Source organism: Coptis chinensis, chromosome 6 (genome assembly GCF_015680905.1).
Source record: "Coptis chinensis isolate HL-2020 chromosome 6, ASM1568090v1, whole genome shotgun sequence".
NCBI classification, from domain to species: domain Eukaryota; kingdom Viridiplantae; phylum Streptophyta; class Magnoliopsida; order Ranunculales; family Ranunculaceae; genus Coptis; species Coptis chinensis.
Window position 1 is genome coordinate 66,119,597 of NC_141461.1, and position 24,357 is coordinate 66,143,953.

Consider the following 24,357-nt stretch of genomic DNA (forward strand, 5'->3'; position numbering starts at 1 on the left):
TAATGAATCGTTGCAGAATGCAGATGCAGATATGCTAAAGGCTAAAGCCCTACCAAAATGTAATTATTGTAAATCACTCCAGAATTTTATTTTTCATTCAGTTTATGATGATAATATCACTATTTTATCTGAACTTGAGCAATCAGGAAGAGAACATGCGTACCTTTTCTAATTTGATAGAACTAGCTATATCTTATTGGAATATACAGTTGGAGATAGTAGTAAAAAAGGAACTTATTCATATTAAGGGTGATAATTTGTAGAGAGTGAGACTGGAACAAGAGGAAGAAGAAATTTCATATGAATACTGAGCAAGTCTCAATCAAACCAATGTAACAGATCAGCTAAAAACGGATTCAATAGTAGTGATGCCAAATGAAATTCCAGGACAACCCCTTCGACCAGCTCCAAATGGAATAAATTTGTAGTCCCGACCTCTAAAATCATCTGGGTTATTTAGAAATAGAAACCTCAGTGGGATTAACTCATCAGGTTTTTGCCAAATTTTCAGATTCCTAGCAATCGCCCATGCATTGATTATTACTCTAGTATTAGGCTTTAAACAGCGCAGGAATGTGGTAAACTTCTACAGTTGCACTTCTGGTAGACAATCTAAGTTGCACTTCTGGTAGACAATCTAATGAAGTGAGGAGGATGCAAATGGCATAGTTTCTTTAATCACACATTACAAGTAATCCATTTTAGCCATCTCATCTTCATCTACCTCAGAATTCGTTCCAACAACTGGTCGTACCTCTTCCTTTATTTGCTTGATCACATTTGGGTGTATCACAAGCTCTACCATTACCCATTCCAGAGTAGGTGTATCAGTTCCCGCAACAAACATGTCCTACGAATAAGAAGGAAAAAAACTCGTCAGTAGGTTGTAGGTACTATTCTACAACTATGTATAAAAACTAGCTTTTGAACCCGTCCTACGAACGGGTGCCGTTATATTAAATTATTATAAAAAATATTAGCAACTATGCATAGCTATGAGATATGAAAATTATATTAATCAGTCATTCAAATTTCTTGCACCACTCTCTATAAAAATAAAGCATCAAACCTTGATAAAACTCATCAACTTCTTTTTGTTGTTAGGTTTAATAATAGAAGTTTGATTGAAATTTTGTGAGAATGTCTAATGTGACGAAAATAATATTGAAGCTACTTGAATAGCATCACATTCTTAATCATAATAAAAAAATTATGATAAACACTACTTAAAATGAAAAATTATATTTGTCGAGACATTTATTCCCTCTACTTATAATACAAACATGTTTTAGGGTTATTAGTTCAATGCATTTGCATTAAGTTTATGATTTTTCATTAATTATTCTTTGAAATTAGTTCAATGTAGTACATTGCATTCAGTTTCCAATTTCTCATTAATTATTCTTTGAGGTTAGTTCAATGCAGTTGCATCAAGTTTTCGATTTCCCGTTAATTATTATTTGAGGTTAGTTCAGTGCAATTGCATCCACTTTATAATTTTCCGTTAGTTATTCATTAAAGTTAATTTAGTACAGTTGCATCCAATTTTTTATGTTTAATTAATTAGTCTTTGAGATTAGTTCAATGCATTTGCATCAAGGTTCCAATCTCCCGTTAATTACTCTTTGAGATTAGTTCAATACATCTGCATCCAGTTTCTGATTTTCCGTTATTTATATTTTGAGGTTAGTTGAATGCAGTTGCATCCAATTTTCGATTCCCATTATTTATTTTTTGAAGTTAGTTCAATGCAGTTGCATCCAGTTTCCGATTTTTCATTAATTATTATTTGTGGTTAGTTCAATATATCTGCATCCAATTTTCAATTTCATGTTAATTGTTCTTTGAGGTCAGTTAAATGCATTTGCATCAAGTTTCTGATTTCAGGTTAATTATTACGTGAGATTAGTTTAACGTATTTGCATCCAGTTTTCGATTTCTCGTTTATTATTTGATAATATTGCATTTGCATCTAGTTCCCGATTTCCAGTTAATTATTGTTTGAGGTTAGTTCAATGAATTTGCATCCAATTTCTGATTTCTCATTAATTATTTCTTGAAGTTAGTTCAATGCATTTGCATCCAATTTATTATTTATGCTTTAAGATTAGTTCGATACAATTATATCCAGTTTCTGATTTCTCGTTAACTATTTTTTTAGGTTATTTCAGTGCATATTTGCATTTAGTTTCTAATTTCCTACCAATTATTCTATGAAGCTAGTTCAATGCAGTTACATTTGGTTTTTGATTTTATGTTAATTATTTTTTGAGTCTAGTTCAATGCATTTGCATCCAATTTCTGGTTTCCCATTAATTATTATTTGAGATTTGTTTAATATTTAATGCATACCGTTTACGATTTCCCATTAAATATTTTTCAAGGATTTGCATCTATTTTCTAATTTTCCATTAGTTGTTCTCTGGCGTTAGTTTTATGCAATTGCATCCAGTTTTCGATTTCTAGTTAATTACTTTTTGAGTTTAGTTTATTGCATTTGCATAAAGTTTTCGATTTCCCGTTAATTACTCTTTGAGCTTAGTTATGTATTTGAATCCAGTTTTCGATTTTCTTTTAATTATCCAATGTAGTGTGTAATACCAACTTCTACTGATCTATCTATAGTGTCCTTCCAAACATAACATAAAAAATAAATTATGTTTGATTTACTATGTTGGATCATCAAAGATTATCTAGTTCCTAATTTCTCGTTAATTATTTTTTAAATTATGCATGATTCACTATGTGGAATCTGCAAAAATTATCTACGAACGGGTGTTGTTATATTAATTATTCTAAAAAATATTTGCAAATATACAGAACTATTATATATTAATATTATATTTGTCACTCATCCAAATTTTTTATAACGTGAAAACCTCACTCTCAATTAAAAAAAAAACTCACATTTGATAAAACCCTTCAATTTCATTTTGTTGTTTAATAATAGAAGTTTAATTGAAGTTTTGTGAGATTGCCTAATAAAGGTTCATCATATATATTGAAGCTACTTGAATAGCAAGAAGTTACCAATCATACAGAAAGAGATAAGATAAAAACAATTTTAAATGCAAAACTATACTTATCGAGACATTCTCACAACATATAATCTAACTATGTTTTGAAGTTAGTTCAATACATTTGCATCCAGTTTCTGATTTTCCGTTATTTATATTTTGAAATTAGTTCAATGCAGTTGAATCTAATTTCTGATTCCCGTTATTTTTTTTTAGGTTAGTTCAATGCGGTTGCATCTAGATTCCGATTTCTCGTTAATTATTCTTTACAGTTAGTTCAATACATTTGCATCCAATTTCCAATTCCATTAATTGTTTTTCTTTGAGGTCAACTCAATGCATTTGCATCCAGTTTCCGATTTCCAATTAATTATTCAATGAGATTAGTTTAATGCATTTGCATACAGTTTTTGATTTCTCGTTTATTATTTGATAAGGTTGCATTTGCATCTAGTTTTCGATTTTCCGTTAATTATTGTTTGATATTAATTTAATGAATTTGCATCTAGTTTCCAATTTCCTGTTAATTATTTCTTGAGGTTAGTTTAATGCATTTGTATCCAGTTTATTTTTTAAGATTAGTTGGTCGCGATTCGGTGGGTTTCGATTTCCGTTAATTATTCTTTAAGATTAGTTCCACGCATTTGCATCATGTTTCCAATTTATAATTAATTTTTCTTTGAGGTTAGTTCAATGCAGTTGTATCCAGTTTTTTATTTCCCATTAATTTAATCTTTGAGGGTTAGTTCAATGCATTTGCATCCAGATCCGATTTCCCGACAATTATTTTTTTATATTAGTTTGATATATTTGCATCCAAGTTTTGATTTATCGTTAATTATTCTTTGAGGTTAGTTTAATGCAGTTGTATCCATATTCCGATTTTCTATTAATTACTTTTTAAGATTAGTTTAATGCTTGCATTTGCATCCGATTTCGATTTCCGTTAATTATTTTTTTTTGAGGTTAGTTGATGCGATTACATCAAATTTATATTTATATATATATATATATATATATATATATATATATATATATATATATATATATATATATATATATAATATTTGATGGTGTTGAAAGTTTATAAATTTATAAATTTAATTAGAATATGTCGTAATTATTGTGGCTAGAATTGTGATTTTTGGAATCCTTAACTATGAATAAATATTTAAATCCTATTGTGGATGGCGCATCAAATCGAAAGGGTTTTAGGAAAATCGTTTTCGGTGGAAACTATTGTTTTTAGCAATTTAGTTTTTTGTCTCATATTTTTTTTTCGTAATTAGCTATATTGTTTAGGAAAAGTTGGAGACTGTGTGACACTCTATATGGGATTATTTTTTCATAATTAGTTATAGTGTTTAGGAAAAATTAGACTCTCAAAAACTTTATATGGGATTGTTTTTTTATTTATATCCTATTTTTTTTATAAATAGTAATAGAGTTTAGAAAAAACTGGAGTTCCTATGAGTGATCCAAAAAAATAGATTAGTGATGGTATAACTATAATATATATCTAAGGAATTGAAATATGTCGTACTTATTGTGGCCATAATTGTGATTTTTTGAATCTTTAACTGAATAAATGTCTAAATCACATAGTGGATGGCACATCAAATCGAAAGGGTTTTAAGAAAATCGTTTTCGGTGGAAATTATTGTTTTTAGCAATTTAGTTTTTTGTCTCCTATTTTTTCTTTTCGTAATTAGCTATATTGTTTAGGAAAAGTTGGAGATTCTGTGAAACTCTAGATGAGATTGTTTTTTTCGTAATTAGTTATAGTGTTTAGAAAAAGTTAGAGAGTCTGTGAAACTCTATATGGGATTGTTTCCTTATTTATATCCTACTTTTTTATATTTAGTAATAGAGTTTAGGAATATATATCTAAGGATAAAGATAAATATTTGTTTTCTATTTTATCTCCTACTTTTTCTTAATTAGTCATGACACGTGGACACTCTAGAAACGCTTCCTCAATTGAAGAGGGTAGAACTCTAATATATATATATATAAAAATCCTATTTTGTCTCCTACTTTTTCTTAATTAGCCATGACACGTGGACACTCTAGAAACGCTTCCTCAATTGAAGAAGGTAGAGTTATAATATATATATAAATACTAGAACAAGGAATGGGATCATCTTATCCCAGTAAAAACACAAGAAGAAACTTAAGCCTTCTTACTGGTTAGAGTTACAGAGTACTCTGACTTCGATACAATATAAGGGCAACAAACCCCAAGGACTAGAATTAGCTCAACCTTCTTTCTTTTTTCGTATAAGTCACGTAAGACAGTAAGAGAAATGGTTTTACATCAGTAGGATCAAGGAAGGTGCCCAATCATTCACAGGGTATAATTCAAAACTTATGAGACATCTAATCGAACTCGTGTAAGTCATGTAAGAGAAACGGTTTTATGTCAGTAGGATCAAGGAAGGTGCCCAATCATTCACATGGTATAATCCAAAACTTATGAGACATCTAATCCAACTCGTAGTAGAGACCAAATTGTTTGTCTCGAAGCAAAAGGAATCTGGTCCTTCTTTTGAATGTACTCCATGCTTGCGTATGACAATGCCAAGAACAAGAAAATGGCTTCATCAAAGGCAGGAAGACATGATACATATCAGAAGGACGATAACCATACATAAGCCAGATGTTTGGGAAGAATCACACCATTATAACTTCTTTGAGATTTTCCTACGGAATAAATTCCAGCCCTAAAGTTGAATCCTTTTGGCAGTCAGGCAATATATTGACAAAATCCTTATGATCACACAGTCCATCCCCACTTTTTCTAGCTGTTAGATGCTCCTCAACCACCTCGTCTAAGAAGTGATGAATTGCCTCTCTAGCTCTCTTCATTCTTTTATGAAGCCCAGTGAGCACATCAATCCATCCCAAAGAAGGAAACATATTCTCCACGCTGAAAACTCCAAACATCCACTACTTTTTTGGTTAACTCTGCCTATTCACTCTATGGCTCTATGCCCACTCTCCTTCAAACTTCCTACCAAAGCTAATCCTAGAGATAACATTATTAGTAACAGTCACAATCAAGTTACTAAGATTAACTTCCCTGCTCACTAAACCATCAAACTGCTTAATTTAGCCATATTTGCAATTTCTTCTTCTCCAACCAACCTAAAAGATTGCATTAGATTTGACACTCAAGAGATCTACAATACAAAGTTTTCACGTTTACCTCCAATATTCATCATAAGGTGCAAATACTGTCTTTACAGACATATAGAAAGGCCTTTGAGGCAGTTGGAATTGGTCTACTTGAGAATATGATATCATGCGTCTTCATGATTTGTTTACACATATCTGCTGAGTAAACCACTAGAGTTGGAGTTTGACCCAATTGTGGTAGCATCAATGGACCACGTTTTATTATAGGGCTTGCCGAGACCAGTGCGGCAGTGTACCAAGGCGGTAAAGGTGTCATATATATAAAAGGGAGTTTAGGCAGAGAAGGGGGAATATCAATCGCTTTCTCCGCCCAAACTTGATTTAGCCAAAGCAGAAACGAAGAGAAGACAAAGTAGTGTTGCAACAATGCCTATAGCTGGTTCTGAAGCCAATGAAGCAGTACAAGTGGAAGCGTCATTTTGTCTATCATGTGTTAAAGCAACTAGTACCTTGTCTTACGTAAATACTAGTTCATGGTCCAAAGTCTTTCAGGTCTACTCAAAACTTGGAAAAATCAACTTGACTACTGTAAATTGATATGGAATCCCTTCACAAATTTTATTTGAAGACATTTTCGTATGTAGAGTCACTGTGGCTGCCATGAATACATATACATATACACACTAAAAATTAATTTTGCTACATTCAACTCGATCAAAAGTTTGGTCTGAGTTCACTTCTACTACCTATGACTGTCTAGAAAAATTTAGGTCAGTAAGAAAACAAGAGCTCTGATGTTTTGGATTGAACTCACTGATTTCTTTCTTGAATTTCAACCGTTTGATACACTGCAATGTATTATAGTAGACTAGTGCTAACCCATGACTCAACACATTATATGGGTGGCTTTGGCGTGTTGCTGCCACGCCCTATCGTGGCTGTGAGTAGTCTCATTTGAAAGAGCCCTTATGAACTCAAGACAATCTCAAAGATATAAATTTTGTCAGAAGCCAACATACGGATCAAAAGTTAAGGAATTATCAATTTTCAAAATCCAGAAAAGGACAGCCTATCTTTTCTCGTGGCCACATGTGCAACTACCCCTTGCACATTTAGAATTTTGAACCTTTTATCTTATGAAATTTCCCTTTTGAATGTTACCAACGTGCCTTTTAAATCTTTTCTTGTATAGTTGTATACCCAATAAACCTAATTATACAAAAGCTTTGTAACCCTGGCCAATATGACTCCAACATGCATCGTGCATCTGGTACACAATATGATGTCAATGCGGCATGTTCTTATAAATAGGTGCTAGTTTACAATTCAATGCACACAAAGTCACAAACAAGAGAAGTGATAGATGTCGATTCTTAGCTTTTTTGTTTTTGTTATATAAATATTGGTTATTTCCGACAGGTTAACAACAAAAGTATTAGAAGAATTCAAACAGATAAAACTCAAAAGACAATGTTACCTGCTGAGACTGTAAATAAAGCTCCGAAAGAACTAAGACAGCGATGTTGGCGAATATGATGGCGGTGTCGGAGAATATGATGGCAATGTTGGCGAATATGATGGTGATGTTGGCGAATATGATGGCGATGTTGGGCTGTCACAGTAATAAGGGCAAGTTAACCAATTAATAACAATTGAATAATAAAATAAAGTAAAACAATATTCAATAGTAAAAATAGACCAGTCCCCTTATATCTCTCACTCCTATACCATTTGCAATAAAGGATCACCTATGGCTAATTAAGATGCACCAGTGCACAAAAGTCGAGGTGTAGAAACCTATAAATAATGGATGGGAGATGGTTGCAATTACATAAGGCTTCTTAGAAACATTAGTTTACCTGTAATATGAAGATGTCTGAATGTACGGACTGGATGGGTTGTATTCAGTTGAAGGAGGACTGCAACTTGGCGATGCTGGACTATACCTTGGAGAGGTGGGACTGTAGCTTGCTGAGGTTGAGATACACCCAGGAGAAGTTTCACTATCCTCAAGAGATGTATCGCTGTATATAGTAGAAGTCGGGCTATTCAAAGGTGAATTCAGAATATAAGATGGTGAGGTATGATGGTGAATTCAGAATATAAGATGGTGAATTCAGAATATAAGAAGGACGTGTCTGGTCGTATGATGGTGAAGTGGGGCTGTAGGCAGTAAGACTGTATCTGGGTGAGGTGGGCCAGTAAGATGGACTTGTGGGTGAATATGGAAGGATGTTTGAATCAATAACAGGAGAATATGGACTATAAATTGGGGAAGTTGGACTGTAACCAAGCAAGTAAGGATCATTCCCCAGTGAAGATGGCCTGTAACTAGGAGTGTTAGGGATGTAACCCCGACAAGATGAATTGTAGCCAGAGGATAATGGACTCCATGCAGCAGATGAAGTACCCATCCCACCAACATATGGAGAAAAACTAGCATCTGTAATGGGCGAAGAACGGACATTTGGGCTCAGTGAATAGTCTTGGAAACTAGCGTGGTATGGAGTTATTGTGACATGCGAAGAAGGGGTCACAGAAAAATCAAATCCACCGCCTTCAAAATAACTAGGTAGTTGGAGATCTACAGATTTCAGCAACATTTGATCATTTAAATACATGGCACAGTCTCCAGTGCCAATGGGAGCCAGCTGACCCAGCATGATATTTTCAGTAACACCCCTGAGATGATCAGTTTCAGCATAGACAGCTGCACCCAAAAGAATGTCCACAGTTTCCTCAAATGAACATCTCATCAATGGTCCAGTATCATTCCGGTTGATACCATGGCGAGTAATAGCCATTAAGTGACCTCGATAAGTCATAGTGTCACACAGGACAGCAAGATGCCTATAATTGACATAAGATCCATCAAAGGATAGAACCTTACGCAACTCATCAAGTAGCGCACGGCGAGCAGCCTCAATACCAAGGACTTCAAGCACTTCAATCAAATGATTACTTGTTGTCCTTTTAGCATCCACATCTTCATGACACATAACAGCCAACAGATTGACACCTTCAGTATCCACCATCCACTCCTCTTCTAGTTCTAGTTTGAGTCCTTCATTCTCATGATACCTGTTGCCTTTTTCTTGCTTGATAAAAACCTTGCTGATATCGGGGATGCCTTGTAAAGCCATATCGGCCAGTAGGACACTTTCAATCTTCTCGAGGAGAACAACATCATTATCCGCTGGATCATCTTTTCCGATTGGAGATTCATCGTTAATGATACGAATTCGGAGAATCAACTTTTCAGCATTGTCATCACTACATATACATGTTAAACCATCAGCAAATTCTAAGTTAATCTTCTCAGAGATGTCGGCGATGCTCAGATTCTTCTTTACCATCATCTCTCGATTTAACTCTATACGAAGCAGCCAAGGAGAAATTTTCTCTGGGTCAACCTCTTCAGCTGGCATTTCGTAATATGACGTGACAAAGTCCAAATCCTCTTCAATAATGGTGGTCATGATATGTGGATCATACCACATTTCAGTTGCTAGCGTAACAGTCCTTAGCGTAGTGTATTCCAGGGCACACTGCACGTTTTTGGCCTTTTCCTTTGTCTTTTCAGGATTCAAATATACGGAGAGTGAAGGTGTTTTGATTTTCTTGGCGACATTTATAATTTCCCTCAACCTAGGAACTCCAAGAGTCACATTCTTAGAGCTCACACCAGCATAATGGAAGGTATTCAGGGTCATCTGAGTAGCAGGCTCTCCAACGGATTGGGCAGCAACACACCCAACCATTTCACCTGTTGCCACAATCGATTGGAGAAAACGAGATTCTATCTCACCAATAATCCAATCAAAAGCTTCACGAGTGAGCCTATATTCATTTAATACCCTCTTACTGGCAAGTGTGCTATGGAGCAAGATGTTGAAAAGGAGGGTGGCATTTTTCTGAGCTTCCACACTCAGGAAATCATTGCCAGGAACAACTTTCAGTCTCTCTTGAAGTCTTTCCACAGCTTCTACAATTTCGTTTGGATGCATATCGGAAGGCCTCCTCAAGTCGACTTTGAATGTCTTTTGTGCATTCCAGATAAGCCTCTTGAGGTTAACAGGCATTGGCCAAGAGTGATCACCTCCGGTAGCAATCTCCATGCGAAGTTGATATCTATCTGATTCCAATTTCTGAAATTCCGCATCAAGCAGATTTCGGAACTCCGCGACAGTTTTCAGACCCTCAACATGTTCAGGTAAGATATAACTGGGATTCCAGTTTTCATTGTGAAGCTCATACCTGAAGGCCTCATCGAATTCTGATTTTTTCATATTCAAGGAATCCAGCGTCTGGGATTCAATCCAAACAGCATCTATACCATCTTCACCATAAAGAAATTGCACTACATCTCCCAACGAGTTCCGAACAGTTCCATCATATTTGACCATAATGTCCTCCATAGCCTTTACAAGCCGCCTCTGTATGTACCCAGTTTCGGAAGTTTTGACAGCAGTATCAATTAGGCCCTCTCTGCCACCCATCGCATGGAAGAAGAACTCGTGGAGATAATCCTTGAAGATAAGAATTCTCAACAAACCCACGACTTTCGGGTCCATAGTCATCTTTGGTGAAATGAGGCAATGATCTACCATTGAAACCATATGGTATTCGTTTCCCCTCAACATTCTGCTGTCCTACACATGCAGTCATTTGAGAAATATTGATAGAACTTCCTTTTGATCCCGCAGTCACCATTGCCTTCAGATTGTTACTCTCCGATAAGCTCTTTTCTGCCCGGCTACCAGCATCATCACGAGCCTTATTCAACACCTACCACCGGTTGAATGTGTCAGGAAAACGAAAAAGAAGCATATAACATGTTTGTGGAAAATTAAAGAAAATTCGTAATCTGTAACCTGGTTTACTCTGTTTTCAAATGATTCCATCCTAGTTAGTCCAGGTTCAGGGCCCAACTGGTTTTCCTGTGCAGTCCTGATAAGTTCATTGACTTCAGTTTTCGCATTACTTATTGTTTTGTTTATTATCTCCATAGTCGCTGCATCAGCAACTGTATCCCCAATTCCAATACTGAAACCATTCTGTAGAAGCCAATAGTTAACAAGCCATTGGGTATTTCCCAGAAACTTGCGTGCTGCATCCGGACCAACTTCTTCCCTGTGCATGACATAAATGTTTTGTTAAGATATGCCATTACTGCAAATGAATTAAAATCTGGTGAATGCCATCTACAAAACGTTAACATGTGTACCAGACAACATGAATAAGACTTCCAGTGGATGTTCCGAGGGTTTTCTTGCACAGAATGCCAGTAAGAAGCTCCCCTCTCTCTATTCGAACTTGGGTGTCTCCTGGGGTTATAAAATCTGTTTCAGAATCTGGGTGCCAAGCTGAGGTTCTCATGAGGTTTATCTGCTTTGGTATGATAAGACCAAAAACTTGTTTTCCAGTCCAAAGTGGTCGAGGTTTCAATATAGCTGGTGCAGGTATTTTTCCGTCAAAATCCCCCCACCACATCAATATGTTCATAAAGACATCCTACGCGGATTCAGTCAAAATATCAGATCTATTTTAAAGAGGATCTACATTCATTGGAAGAATACAGAAGATATAAATGAAAACAAGATTGTTACCTTCTCAATAAATGTATCCCTTTTAGTGATCATGCGACAGCCTAAGAGAGTATCTTGGACAATCGCAATAACAGGCCGATTAGATTGAGGTGATACAATGCATTTTGGAACCATCATGAGCTCCAGGACTTCTGCTTTGGTTTCAACGGACTGAGGCACATGCATGTTCATTTCATCACCATCAAAATCAGCATTATATGGGGAGGTCACTGACAAGTTCAAACGGAAGGTTGAGTATGGCATAATCTTTATTCTGTGTCCCATAATGGACATTTTATGCAGACTAGGCTGCCGGTTAAAGAGCACAAAATCCCATCTTGTAAGTGTCTCTCCACCTGCGAAATATAACCTTTACTTTTAAGATTGAGCGATAGAGCAAAAAGGAAGCAATCGCTATTAATAATTAAGGAAGAAATCCTGCCTTGTATCCAAGCTCCAAATGTCGGTCACTATCTTTCTTCAAGTAACGAAGATCAAGCCTCTTTCCATCTTCTCGTATGATATACTTAGCACCAGTTTTACCATGGGGAGGATGAGGTCCATTTTCTACAAGCTCCTTCAACCTGACAGGTAATATTATCTTTTAGCAGTCATAGAACCAAAACAAAGGAGTACTGTATAAAGAAAGAAAAACTGAAAAGTTCTTACCATTCAATGTTATAAGGTGTCACAGTCTCTGGGTAAGTTAAGTTTATTGCAATACTCCAAGGCACTCCCAACTCATCAATGTTAATGTTTGGGTCGGGTGTTATGACAGTTCGGGCCAAAAAATCCACACGTTTACCCATCAGGTTACCTCTAATCCGGCCTTCCTTAGCCTTAAGCCTACTACATATAGATTTGATCGGACGCCCTGAACGTTGTGTAGCCTGAAAAGTTAACAGGTCTCTCAGTAAAACTTAAGACCAAATAACTAAGTAGTAACAAATCTTTAATTATGTATGCAGACCCGTGGTTGACCCGGCAGTTCATTATCAAAATATGCAGCTATATGGAATTGCAACTGCTGAGCAAATTCCGAGATAATATGCACAGGAGCTCCATTAATCTCCTGTCTCCTTAAATCCTCATTGTGTTTAATGATGGTTCCCAACTGATATGTCAAATCATCCTGGTTCAAGTAAATGTCAATTAAAATCAGACGTTTGATATGTCACAGTGCCTAAATAATCTTTGCTATAATGAAAAGGAAGCTCGCCTCACTCCGGGAGCACGAACCCATCATCACAGAAGGTCGCACAGAAGGTGGAGGAATTGGCAAGACTTGTAGAATCATCCAGTCCGGACGGGCATATTTAGGGTCCAAACCAAGTAATACACAATCTTCATCACTTATCTGCTTCAGAACACTCAGAACCTGGAAAACATACAAATTGCTTTTCGTATTACTGGAAATGAATAACAAAAACAGAGAAAGGAATGGGGTAAAAGAAGGGAATAAATACAATATTGATAAACAGCAAACTAAAAAATGAAAACTAAAAGCCACCTTTTCTGCAGAAAGATTTTGTTTTCTTTCTAAATGTAAATAATACATTAACATGTTATTCGAGTTATAGAACATACCTCTTGTCCAGCGGAAGAAAACCCGAAGTCAAAGAATGATAACCTTGTGAGTTGTTACTAGCCTTGTCTCTTGAGAAGGATTGTTCTTAGAATCAATCCCCTTTGTATCCACACCTTTAAGCCCACCCCTTGAATGGAGAAAGAAGAGAGAGAGAGAATTGTTTTCTTTTTTCCTTCAATTTTGTTGTTTTTCTAATACCTTCGTAAGATATATAAAACCAACCAAGCATATAGCTAACTCCCACGACTCTTGCGCAACAAGAGATTCATGATAGATTATATTCTATCCAGTGTATATTCTATCCAGTGGGACTACGATCCTACGATCCGGGGAGTATTTTTAAGCGGGGGATGGATCCTTGATCCATGTGGGCGGACCTAAGTGGTCGAACCCACTTACATCTCCCCTCGCCCACATAGGGCAAATTTCAATATCTCTATTACTCATCTTTGCATATAGGGAATAAGGTGTGCGACCTCCGAGAAGAACAAAGAGCAACGGGGAGGCGATATTATTAAGTTTTCACCCAACTAATAAAACGCGATCACCCGTAAAGCATCTCGTATATGCCCTTAGACATTGTTGATTACACCGAATCGGACTCTTAATCCCTCGTTTAAAGCGGTGCTACATCCCTCCTTGTTTTGTACTAATGACATATTAAAATATGGTCGCGGCCCGCTATGAGTCACAAAATAGATGTAATATCAAAAAAGTCTTCCTAAACATTCATGTCATTTCAATTATATTCGACCGCTTTCCTAGAAATGCCCCGTATCACGGTAAATCTCGTCAGACTTAGGAAGCACACTAAAGTAAAGCGTCACCAAATATTCTCTTCATGACATAACCTTAGGTTAAGAAAGGCATAAGATGGGAAAAAGTTTCAATTATCCCGATTGGCTCACATAACAATGAAGAAGGGATTCATTCATTGTTCTCACTATTAATTCGGCAAAGCACATACAATATGTTATGTATGCTATGGTGTTATCCCATAAAAATGGATATGTCACTTGCAAAGCTGTAACACCATACGAATCTTAGTCTAGTCGCTAAACAAAGCGCTAACTTGAAGTTTTATCCCGGTCACTTTCTAGCGCTGTCAAGAAAAAACACTCATATTAGGCTTAACTACGGGCTCCATAAAATTGTGGATAAATTTTATGTTCGACCTTTATTTTTATAAGGTCTCATCTTAGTTCTAACTAAAGGCGACATTCAAGAATTTAAAACATATTCTTTTTCGGCATCATCTAGCCAAGAATATAGATGTCTCATCTTGCTCGCTCTTTCCAAGCCAAGGTGAATCACCCATGTGAGTAGGTCGATTCAAGCCGGTGACAAAACAAATCAAGAATGTGTAATTAAAAGAATATTCCAAAAATCTGAATTAATGAAATATATCTATCATAAACAATGTCAATTACATAAAAGATGTCCAAACATATCAAATCCTACTTAAGTCCCATACTCCTAACATGAGATTTAAAACGATCTCGTGCAATAGGTTTAGTCATGGGATCACTAACATGTTAAGCGTGGAGATATGTTTCAAGACTACTTCTCCTGTTGCAACCTTATCTCGAATGTAGTGAAAACGAGTCTCTATGTGTTTGGCCTTCCCATGATACTTAGGATCCTTTGCAAATGCTAGAGCTGCAGTGCTATCACTATAAAGTAATATCAGATCCTCCTCGCATGATCGTGATATCTAAGTGTATCAAGAATTTCCTTAGCCAAACAGCTTCTTGGACTGCAGCTGAGCAAGCAACATACTCTGACTCCATTGTAGACAAAGAAACACATTTTTGCTTCTGACTACACCAAGTAATAATTCCACCTCCGAGCATAAAAGCATAACCGAAGTGGACTTGTGCTCATCTTTATCACCGACCGATGCAGATCGGTGTAACCTTTCGGTTTCAAGTCTCCACCATGGTAACTTAGGACAAAATCAGCGGTCCCTTGTAGATATCGAGTATCCTTTTCACGGCTTTCCAATGAGTGGACCGGGATTACTCGATAACGACCGACTAACCCGACCAAAAACCGATATCCGGTCGAAAGTACACATCATGGCATACATCGGACTACCAATTGCGAAATGATATGGCACATTGGACATTTGATTTTTTCTTCTTTAGTTTTGGGACACCGATCAAGGTTTAAGTCACATCCTTTTTCCAATGGGGTGTCTATTGGTTTGGAGTTTTGCATACGGAAACGCCAAGAATTTTTCTAATGTAAGTCTCCGAGACAAACCAAGAAATTTCTTTTTCGCGATCTCTCGTGATCTTAACTCCTAACACATAGTCCGCTTCACCCATATCCTTCATTTCAAAATTGGAGGACAACCACTTCTTAGTGGCAACAATGGAATCCATATCATTCCCGGCTAAAAAGAATGTCATCAACATACAACGAAAGGATAAGAAAACTCTTTTCGGATCGTTTAGTGTACACGCTAATGATCTTCTTCAATCATCTCAAAACCAATTGAGGTAATTGAATTGTGAAATCTGAGATACCATTGCCTAGGCATTTGTTTAAGGCCATATATAGAACATTTTAGGCGGCAAACTTTGCGCTCTTGTCCTTGGACCTCAAAACCAATCGGTTGAGCCATATAGATCTCTTCCTTTAATTCTCCATTGAGAAATGCGGTCTTAACATCCATTTGAAAAAGTTCTAAATCTGTTGTGCGACAATAGCTAGAATGAGGCTTAATTGGCGAATCTCACCACAGGGAGAATGTCTCTTCATGCATAGTCTATACCCTGTTGTTGGGTATAACCTTTCGCCACAAGGCGTGCTTTATGCTTGTCAATTGAACCATCTGCCTTGCGTTTAACTTTAAAAATCCATTTATTTTCAACAGTTTTTTGCCCAGGCGGAAGATTAACTAACTCCCAGACCTCGTTTTTACCCATTGAGCTCATCTCATCTTGCATAGCAGCCATCCACTTGTCTCTAGCAGGAGAAGAAATTGCTTCTTTGAAAGAAGTAGGTTCTTCCTCATCTAATGGAGTACACATAAAAATATCCCCTTCAATCTCGAAATGACGACGGGGAATATTTCCACGTTTACTCCTACGCACTTGATGATCTTGTAGAGAATCTAGTGGTACACTCCCACTTTCTGGTACACTCCCACTAGTTTGAAAACCACTCCCACTATCTTCAGCGATTACAGGATGAGAAATTAATTCCCCACCCTCGCTTGAAGATGGTAGGATGTCTTCATACTCCTCTATCTCATAGAGGCCAAGATCTTTCTTTGCGTTACTTATGCTAGGAAAATCATTCTCAATGAAATCTATATCGCGAGACTCTATTTCTGTCATTCCTCCATCAGGGTGTTCACCATACATAACATAACCTTTTGAGCTATCAGAATACCTTACAAAGATACACTTTTTAGCTCTAGGGCCTAGTTTCCCATACTTATGGGAGATGTTGTGAACAAAACCTGCTGAACCCCATGGGCGCAAATGCTCCAAACGGGGCTTTTCGCCTTTCCAAAGTTCATAAGGTGTTGAAGGAACTGACTGAGAAGGCACTCGGTTAAGTATGTAGTAGGCTGCGGTCAAAAGTGCATCCCCCAAAATGATATAGGGAGATTACTTTTTGCCATCATTGATCTAACCATATCTAAAAGAGTTCTATTTCTTCTCTCCGCTACACCATTTTGTTGCGGAGTATAAGGAATAGTTAATTGTCTGCGTATCCCCTTTTTTTCACATAATTCCTTGAACTGATCAGATAAGTATTCACGCCCCGGTCGGGTTCGAAGAGTTTTTAAGCTCCTCTCTTTCTGTGTCTCAACCTCTGCTATAAAGCGTTTAAAACAATTCAAAGCTTCATAGCGGTGAGCTATCAGATAGACATAACCATATCGTGAGTAATCATCTATAAGAGTGAGAAAATAAGAGGCCATGGCGTGCCTTAACATTCATAGGCCCACAAATATCCGAGTGGATTAGCTCAAGCGGTGAGTAGCTCTTCTTGCCTTTCCAAAAGGCTTTCTACATGCTTTACCAGACTAAACATGGTTCACATATAGGTAGGTCAACCTTAGCGAGTGGGCCCAATAGGCCTTCTCTAGCTAGTCTGGTCATCCTATCTTGTCCTATATGACCTAGTCTAGCATGCCAAGTAACAGAATCAATATTTCTACTTGCACTAGCCATGTAAGATAATGAAGAAACATAATCATTCAATTCAACTTTAAAGAAATTATTCATAAGAAATCCATGTCCAAAAACAATACCATCCAACTTAATATCCAACCTTTCAAATTTTAAAATCAAAAAGAATATCCAAAAGAAAGAAGTGCTAAAAACGAAGCAGATTATTTGAATTCCGGGAACATAAGCACATCATCATGTAGAAGAAGTCTGGCGCCCGGTCGTAATGAGAGTTGGTATGTACCAATTCCTAATGCATCTTCACTAGTGCCATTTCCCATATAAAGCCTTTGGGTGTTTTTCGGAATTCGGACGATAATCTACAAACCCTACTCGCTCGAAGCTACATGCCCGGTTGCTCCTGTCAGATCTACAATCCATTCAGGGAGAGAATGAGCAACTAAAACATGTGTACATACACTTATGTGATGAGAGTCAGGGGAAATGGATACCGCGCCGCTCGTGCAATCACGGCGAAGTGTCCCATCCGCTACGGTTGTAGCATTTCACTTTGGTCATATCAATTTCTTTCTTTCCACCACGCTTGCCTCTATGGCTTTGGCTATGCTTGCCTTAGGAGCCAACTTATTAGCCCCTCCTTGTTTCTTGGGTTTGTTATTACCCTTGCGCTTTAGACCCATTTGTCTTGGCGCCACCCGGATGCGATTAGAGGCGAAGCATTACGGTTCGTGATCCGGCGTTCGCCTCAAGCTCACAAATGTAGAAATATCAAAAAAATTCTTAATACTCTCATTGTGAGTCATGATTTGCTTCATGTGCATCCAAGAATCGGGGAGAGATCTTATCATAGCTTGGACTTGCTGCTTCATCGGTAAGGACATTTCCTCGCGACCTTTAGCTCGCGAATCATGCTTGATAACACCCTAAGGTGTTCGGGCATGGTTGCCTTAGGATCTTTCCGAACATCTCAAACTTTAAAACTAGACTTCTAAGTCTAGTAGTTGATGTTCCACCGAAAAGCAAATTTCAGTTGATCCCACATGTCCTTAGCTGTGGAGAATGTCTCATATTCTCCAATCGGATCATCATGCATCTTTGCTTCAACACAATGTAGCGGCCAAGACGACGATCCGACTTGGTCCATGCTTGATAAGTCTCAAGGTCACGACGATTTTGGGTCAGTAGTCCGGTCCCAATCTCGAGGTTGGGCCATCGAAATGGTTAAGTGTTCCCGGAGTTCTTGTTCATTCAAGAGGTATTGAATTTTCCTATGCCATATATCATAGTTTGTCCCATCAAGTTTAGTTCCATGGTTAAGGTGCGCTACTACGGTCTTGGTGGCCATCACTACATTCATTTTGCAAGGATTGACATATGTCAAGAACTAAGTTTTCTGTATCCATTTTCTACATATATGCAATGGTGGATATAACATTAGTCTATACACATTCTTTTAAATTTATTCCAAAAAAAAATCCAATCCAAGAAAATATTATCTTATTCCACATATTGGGATCGAAAACTTGCAAAGCTCATAATCATCTCCCAATAATGTAAATATAGAATATATCTTCCAATTGATTTTTGAACAAATTCCATATTAGGAGGAACAAAACCTCTACTAATCATATTCTACGTTAATACAAAAAAAAAAAATATGCCAAACATAAACAAAGAATAATATCTATCATTTTATGGCATAAATAATCATATAATTCTACTGTAACTATATGTTAAGCTCAGAATCATGACCTGGGATCTATCCCAATGGATTCAGAAGTGTCAAAAACCCATGTATACAAAAAAACAGATCATTTGGCCGTCTCCAAAAGCCTGAACCGGCTCATAAACATTATACCGGTTCATCTAATATATACTGTCACAGCAACTTATACCTAGAATTTCTATCAACCGATGATTTCAACAGATTCAGAAGGGTCAAAAACCCTTGGGTACGAAATTTCAGGTTAATTAGTTGTCAATAAAGGCCTGAACCAGACCAAAAACTATAACCGGTTCACACCCAACCGGATAGAACCGGTTTTAATGTCGGGTTGGTTTCAGGTGCAGGAAACGAGTCAAAAAAAAAAACAGAGAACTGAGTCAACTCAACCTTTTACACTGATTTTAAAAGCTCGACCGAGTCAACTCATGAGCTAACTCGGTCATCTTCTTCAGTAAACTCGCAGAAAATTATGGCAAGGTAAGCATGTTTAGAGACGTATATCTTTCACATTATAGATCCAAACGAAACATGGTTTATACTGTTACAAAGATCTCACAACATAGATTACTAACATGCAAATATTAAGCATTAATAAGATCTGTAAATCGATCAAAAAACAGTTCAAAGTTCTGAAAAAACCACAAAAAACAGTTTTTTATCAAAAACTTTGATTTGAGTTTTCTCTCATTCTACTCAACGGTTTTCCATGAAATTTTGGGAAAACGTTCCTCTAACTAAGAGCAACAAACCCTAGTAATTAGTTTTTAAAAAATCATGACATGTAGAGATCGAAAATCAACAGATTGTTTATTAATGGTTTTTGAGAAAAACTAACAAATCTAGATTTTTTTTTTTCAATGCATGTTACAATGGCGATTCAACAAACATAAACAGCTCGATACCAATGTAAATAATACATTAACATGTTATTCGAGTTATAGAACATACCTCTTGTCCAGCGGAAGAAAACCCGAAGTCAAAGAATGATAACCTTGTGAGTTGTTACTAGCCTTGTCTCTTGAGAAGGATTGTTACTAGAATCAATCCCCTTTGTATCCACACCTTAAGCCCACCCCTCGGTGAATGGAGAAAGAAGAGAGTCGAGAATTGTTTTCTTTTCCTTCCTTGTTGTTTTTCTAATACCTTAAGTAAGATATATAAAACCAACCAAGCATATAGCTAACTCCCACGACTCTTTTGCTAACAAGAGATTCATGATAGATTATATTCTATCCGGTGTATATTCTATCCAATAGGATTCTATCCGATCCCGATGATCCAGGGGAGTAGCTTAAACAGGGGATGGATCCTTGATCCATGTGGGCGGACCTAAGTGGTCGAACCCACTTACACTACGGGTTCAGGAAGCTGTCCCTGGTCACCATTATTGTTCCTTTGAGCTTTGTATTCTGCAACGATTTTCATACCATCAACAGTGAGTTTTGGCTGCTGAGCACCACAGCCTCCTCGTCCCTTCTTCACTAATTCGTCCATTTCTTCACCTTGAACGTTGATAAGATCACCGTCTTCACATGTGAGTTTGTTCTTACAAGCATCCAAAACCAGTTTTAGTCTGTGTTTTGGGTTTTTGGATCTCTGAGCTTGCTTGAACTTGGAGTCTCCCTGCAAGAAGTTACATTGCATAATCTCTGTATCTATTGTTTAGTGACAGCTGCATATTATGAAAAGCAAAAGAAATGATTGTTTTTTTTTTAAGTATATCAGGTGGAAAAAAATGTGCCATCCCAACATTTAATTGTTCCAAACCTTAATGATAAAAATGGCTCTAATAATCCACAAACGATAAATCCTTCTCCAATGGCCTCTCTCTTAATTTCTCTGTCAAATAACTAACTATAACATACCATCCCAACATTCAACTGTTCCAAACCAAATTCAGAAAATCTATTACCACTACTTAGGCTCTGTTTGGTAGTATGGATTGGGTGACCTGTAGAATGAATAAGACCTTTTATATGGTATTTGGTTGTTTGGTCCGGTCCATTTTCAGTATATGGGCCACAACTTATGAATAAGGGAAACAAAAAAGGACCCATAACCGGTATAATGGTATCTGTTGGAATAGCTGCGATTACGTTATTCTTTGGTGTTAATCACTTTAGAGACCGAGGAAATAAAAAAGAAAATCATGACCGAGAGATAAGAAAAAAATAAAATAAAAACTTTGTTCGTCTTCTTCGTCTTTCCCACCCAGGTTCTGTAGAATTTCCATAATAGCTAAGTAATTTCTCCTCTCCACCTCAACTCTCTCTCTCTCTCTCTCATTATAGATCTTCTTCATTAAATTGAGAGAATTCTAAAACGTCATCTCCTTTTTCTTTTTCTCTTTAAAATTGAGGATTTATTTGTTTGTGCTTCTTGGTGGGTTTGACGAAAAATTTGTTTGAGCTTATGAATCAATTCTGTGACAAATATATTATATACAAATAAATTTCAATAACTTTTTTGAGGATTTTTGTGGATTTTAAATTGGATTTTGAGTTTCGGTAACTTCAATAATTTAATTTTTGACAAATATATATGAATGAGAATGTGGACCAAACATCTGCCAAAGTAGCCAACTTCTTGTGTATCTGCTACTTGACTTGAATACTCTAAATTTGGTTGAGTACCACATTATACAGCGTAAGTAGCTACTGCCAAACAGAGCCTTATGATACACATATACTAACTTTCCTGAACACCAATTTTAATTCCATAAATGCCACTGAATACCAAATGGTTGTGGGGACGAAGATGTAATTTCACATAATCATTAATTACAACAACTCTATCATGCTCAAATAATAAATCATAAACCCCTCTCCAACTTTGGAAATTAAATAATGCGTGACAGTGCAGAGCAACTAGTTCATCCAATAAAACAAGCTCAACCAACCAAATTATAACACCCCGTGTTTTTATTCGTTTATTTTTCTAATAATAATATTAATAGATAATGGATTAAATAAAATAGGATAAGTGTTAGTGGAAATAGGAGACGTGGGTTTATGGGATAAAACTTCTTCCCTATTTCGGGGGTTTTGTTTTCAACAGAAATGAAATAGAATAGGGTTGGTCAAAAACACAGCGAGGGTTTTAGAAAAAAAATGGGAGTTTTACTGACAGTAGAAAAGGAAGTTTTTCTGGTAGCTGGTTGATAGTCGGAGCGCGCTAAAGGTGAGTAGAGAATACCTCAATTCATTTAAACATGAAATTTCTTACTCTTACAACATGTTTTGGGTTTACCGACAAAGTTATACCGCTATCGGTTTTACGCTTTTCTTTGCTCATGTTAAGTTTTCGTGGTTTACTCCCCCTCAGTATCTATGTAGAGGAATGGAGAATATCTATTGTGTTCACATGATAAATTTTATATGGTTTAACCATTGTTATCGTTGGTTCGAGATTGTCGACATTGTCGAAAGAAAATCTGCCCCAATCCTTTGAAATAAAACGAATACATAATTTGTTTATGATTACCGTAAGTGGAACTAGATAAGTATCTATCGCTTTCTTTGATTGGTATTGACGGCAATTTGTTGGTGTCGGCGATTGATTTGTTGAAGCTCGGGAGGAGCAAGTAATCCGTTAAAAAAAAAACCCCAAATCGTCATGATTTTGTTGATTGTTTGAATAATTGGTTTGGTTGTGTAATGGAGGTTGAGAGGGGTCATTGAAGCTTTAGTCGGGTTCGGTTGTTGTTAATGGCGGCAACAAAGAAATTTCATGATAGGTTATGTGAACATTTGTTGCTTTGGTTTTGATGCATACTAGAATGATAATGGATGTCGGGAATTAAAGGTTTGATGGTTGGGTTAATGTGTATGGTTGGGGCCTTTGTTGAAGCTTTAGAAAGGGTCAGAATGGCGTCGACCTCGATTTTGTCGATTATAAGGAAATCACGTTTTGGTGGTATCGGTGGATTGGGTTTTTGAGAGGAGTCAAACCGCGGGCTTTAAATTGTAGATAGGATGGTGGGTGGTGGTGGTTGATTGGTGGAAGCGGCGAGCTGGTGAGGGAGGAGGAAGATGAACGATTAATGTCGTTTTTGTTGGGCTTGGGCGAACAAAGTCAAAATGTGGGCTTGGGTGTTTAATTTGTTTGAAATTCAATTTGGATTTTTAGTTTAGACTATGGGCTTTAGGCTTTGGGCTTTTGGGGTTAGATAAGTTTAGACTGGTTGACTGTTGTTGACCTTTAGCAGGTCGACTTTGACTTTGACCAGGATTGACTTTGACTAGAGTTGACTTTGACCAGGGTTGACTTTGACCAGTTGACCCAATTTGACCTTTTTACTTGGATTATGATTTGGGATATTAGGATAGGTCTAGGGCTATTAGCCTGTTTGGCTTAGGCTAAGACTTTTCTAAATATACTTGTGTACGTGTATTAAATACTATGTGATATTTCAGTTTTATGATATACAACGTTATGACACTTAGACATCAATCTAATTAATCACGCGTAAACAAAAAATACATGAATCAAGATACTACTTCATTCTCGGAAATAATACATGCAATACGGTTCAATAATGTGTAAACAAATTTACCACCCTCTTTTAGAACTCTCCACACCTCAAGTTTTGGAATTGAGTTTTATGATTGTTGATGTCATATGTTAGGTGGGCATTTATTGAATGTGCCATAAATGACCCGTTAGCGTTATATAGGGGTATTCATTGAATGTGCCATGAATGACCCGGGTATTCATTGAATGTGCCATGAATGACCAGATTGTTTGGACTGCCCTAAAGAGGAACTAAGGTATTCGCCTTGCGGGTTAGTTGTATTCCTTGAGTGTACGGGAATGTAGGATTGGGTATTCCTTGAATGTGGCAGGAATGACCCAGGGTATTCATTGAATGTGCCATGAATGACCAGATTATTTGGACGCCCCTAGAGGAACTAAGGTATTAAGCCTTTGCGGGTTAGTTGTATTCTTTGATTATAATGAAAGTATTTGGGTTTACTTTTGAATACCTAATATAATATCTACATATGTTATATAGAAGTTCTAACTTTCTTTTGCAGGAGGGTAGGACTTAATAACATTTTGTGCAGGGACGCGGTCTTACCCTTATACAGCAGTGGATATCGGTAAGTTTTAATTCAATGGTTTGGATATTAAAACGAGTTATTAAAAT

General features: G+C 36.8%; 1 protein-coding gene across 1 annotated transcript; it reads right to left on the reverse strand.

The window, feature by feature from the left end:
• Positions 1–280: 280 nt before the first annotated feature.
• Positions 281–13,307, reverse strand: LOC147494010 (DNA-directed RNA polymerase II subunit RPB1-like). Its single transcript, XM_086568013.1, is given in 14 exon segments — positions 281–850; positions 7,633–7,767; positions 8,015–8,238; positions 8,240–10,673; positions 10,675–10,943; positions 11,030–11,288; positions 11,383–11,669; positions 11,765–12,078; positions 12,081–12,099; positions 12,186–12,327; positions 12,413–12,633; positions 12,714–12,875; positions 12,963–13,121; positions 13,254–13,307. Coding segments are annotated over 13 exon segments (4,647 nt in total). The 3' UTR covers positions 281–850; positions 7,633–7,664.
• Between the last annotated feature and the right edge of the window lie 11,050 nt (positions 13,308–24,357).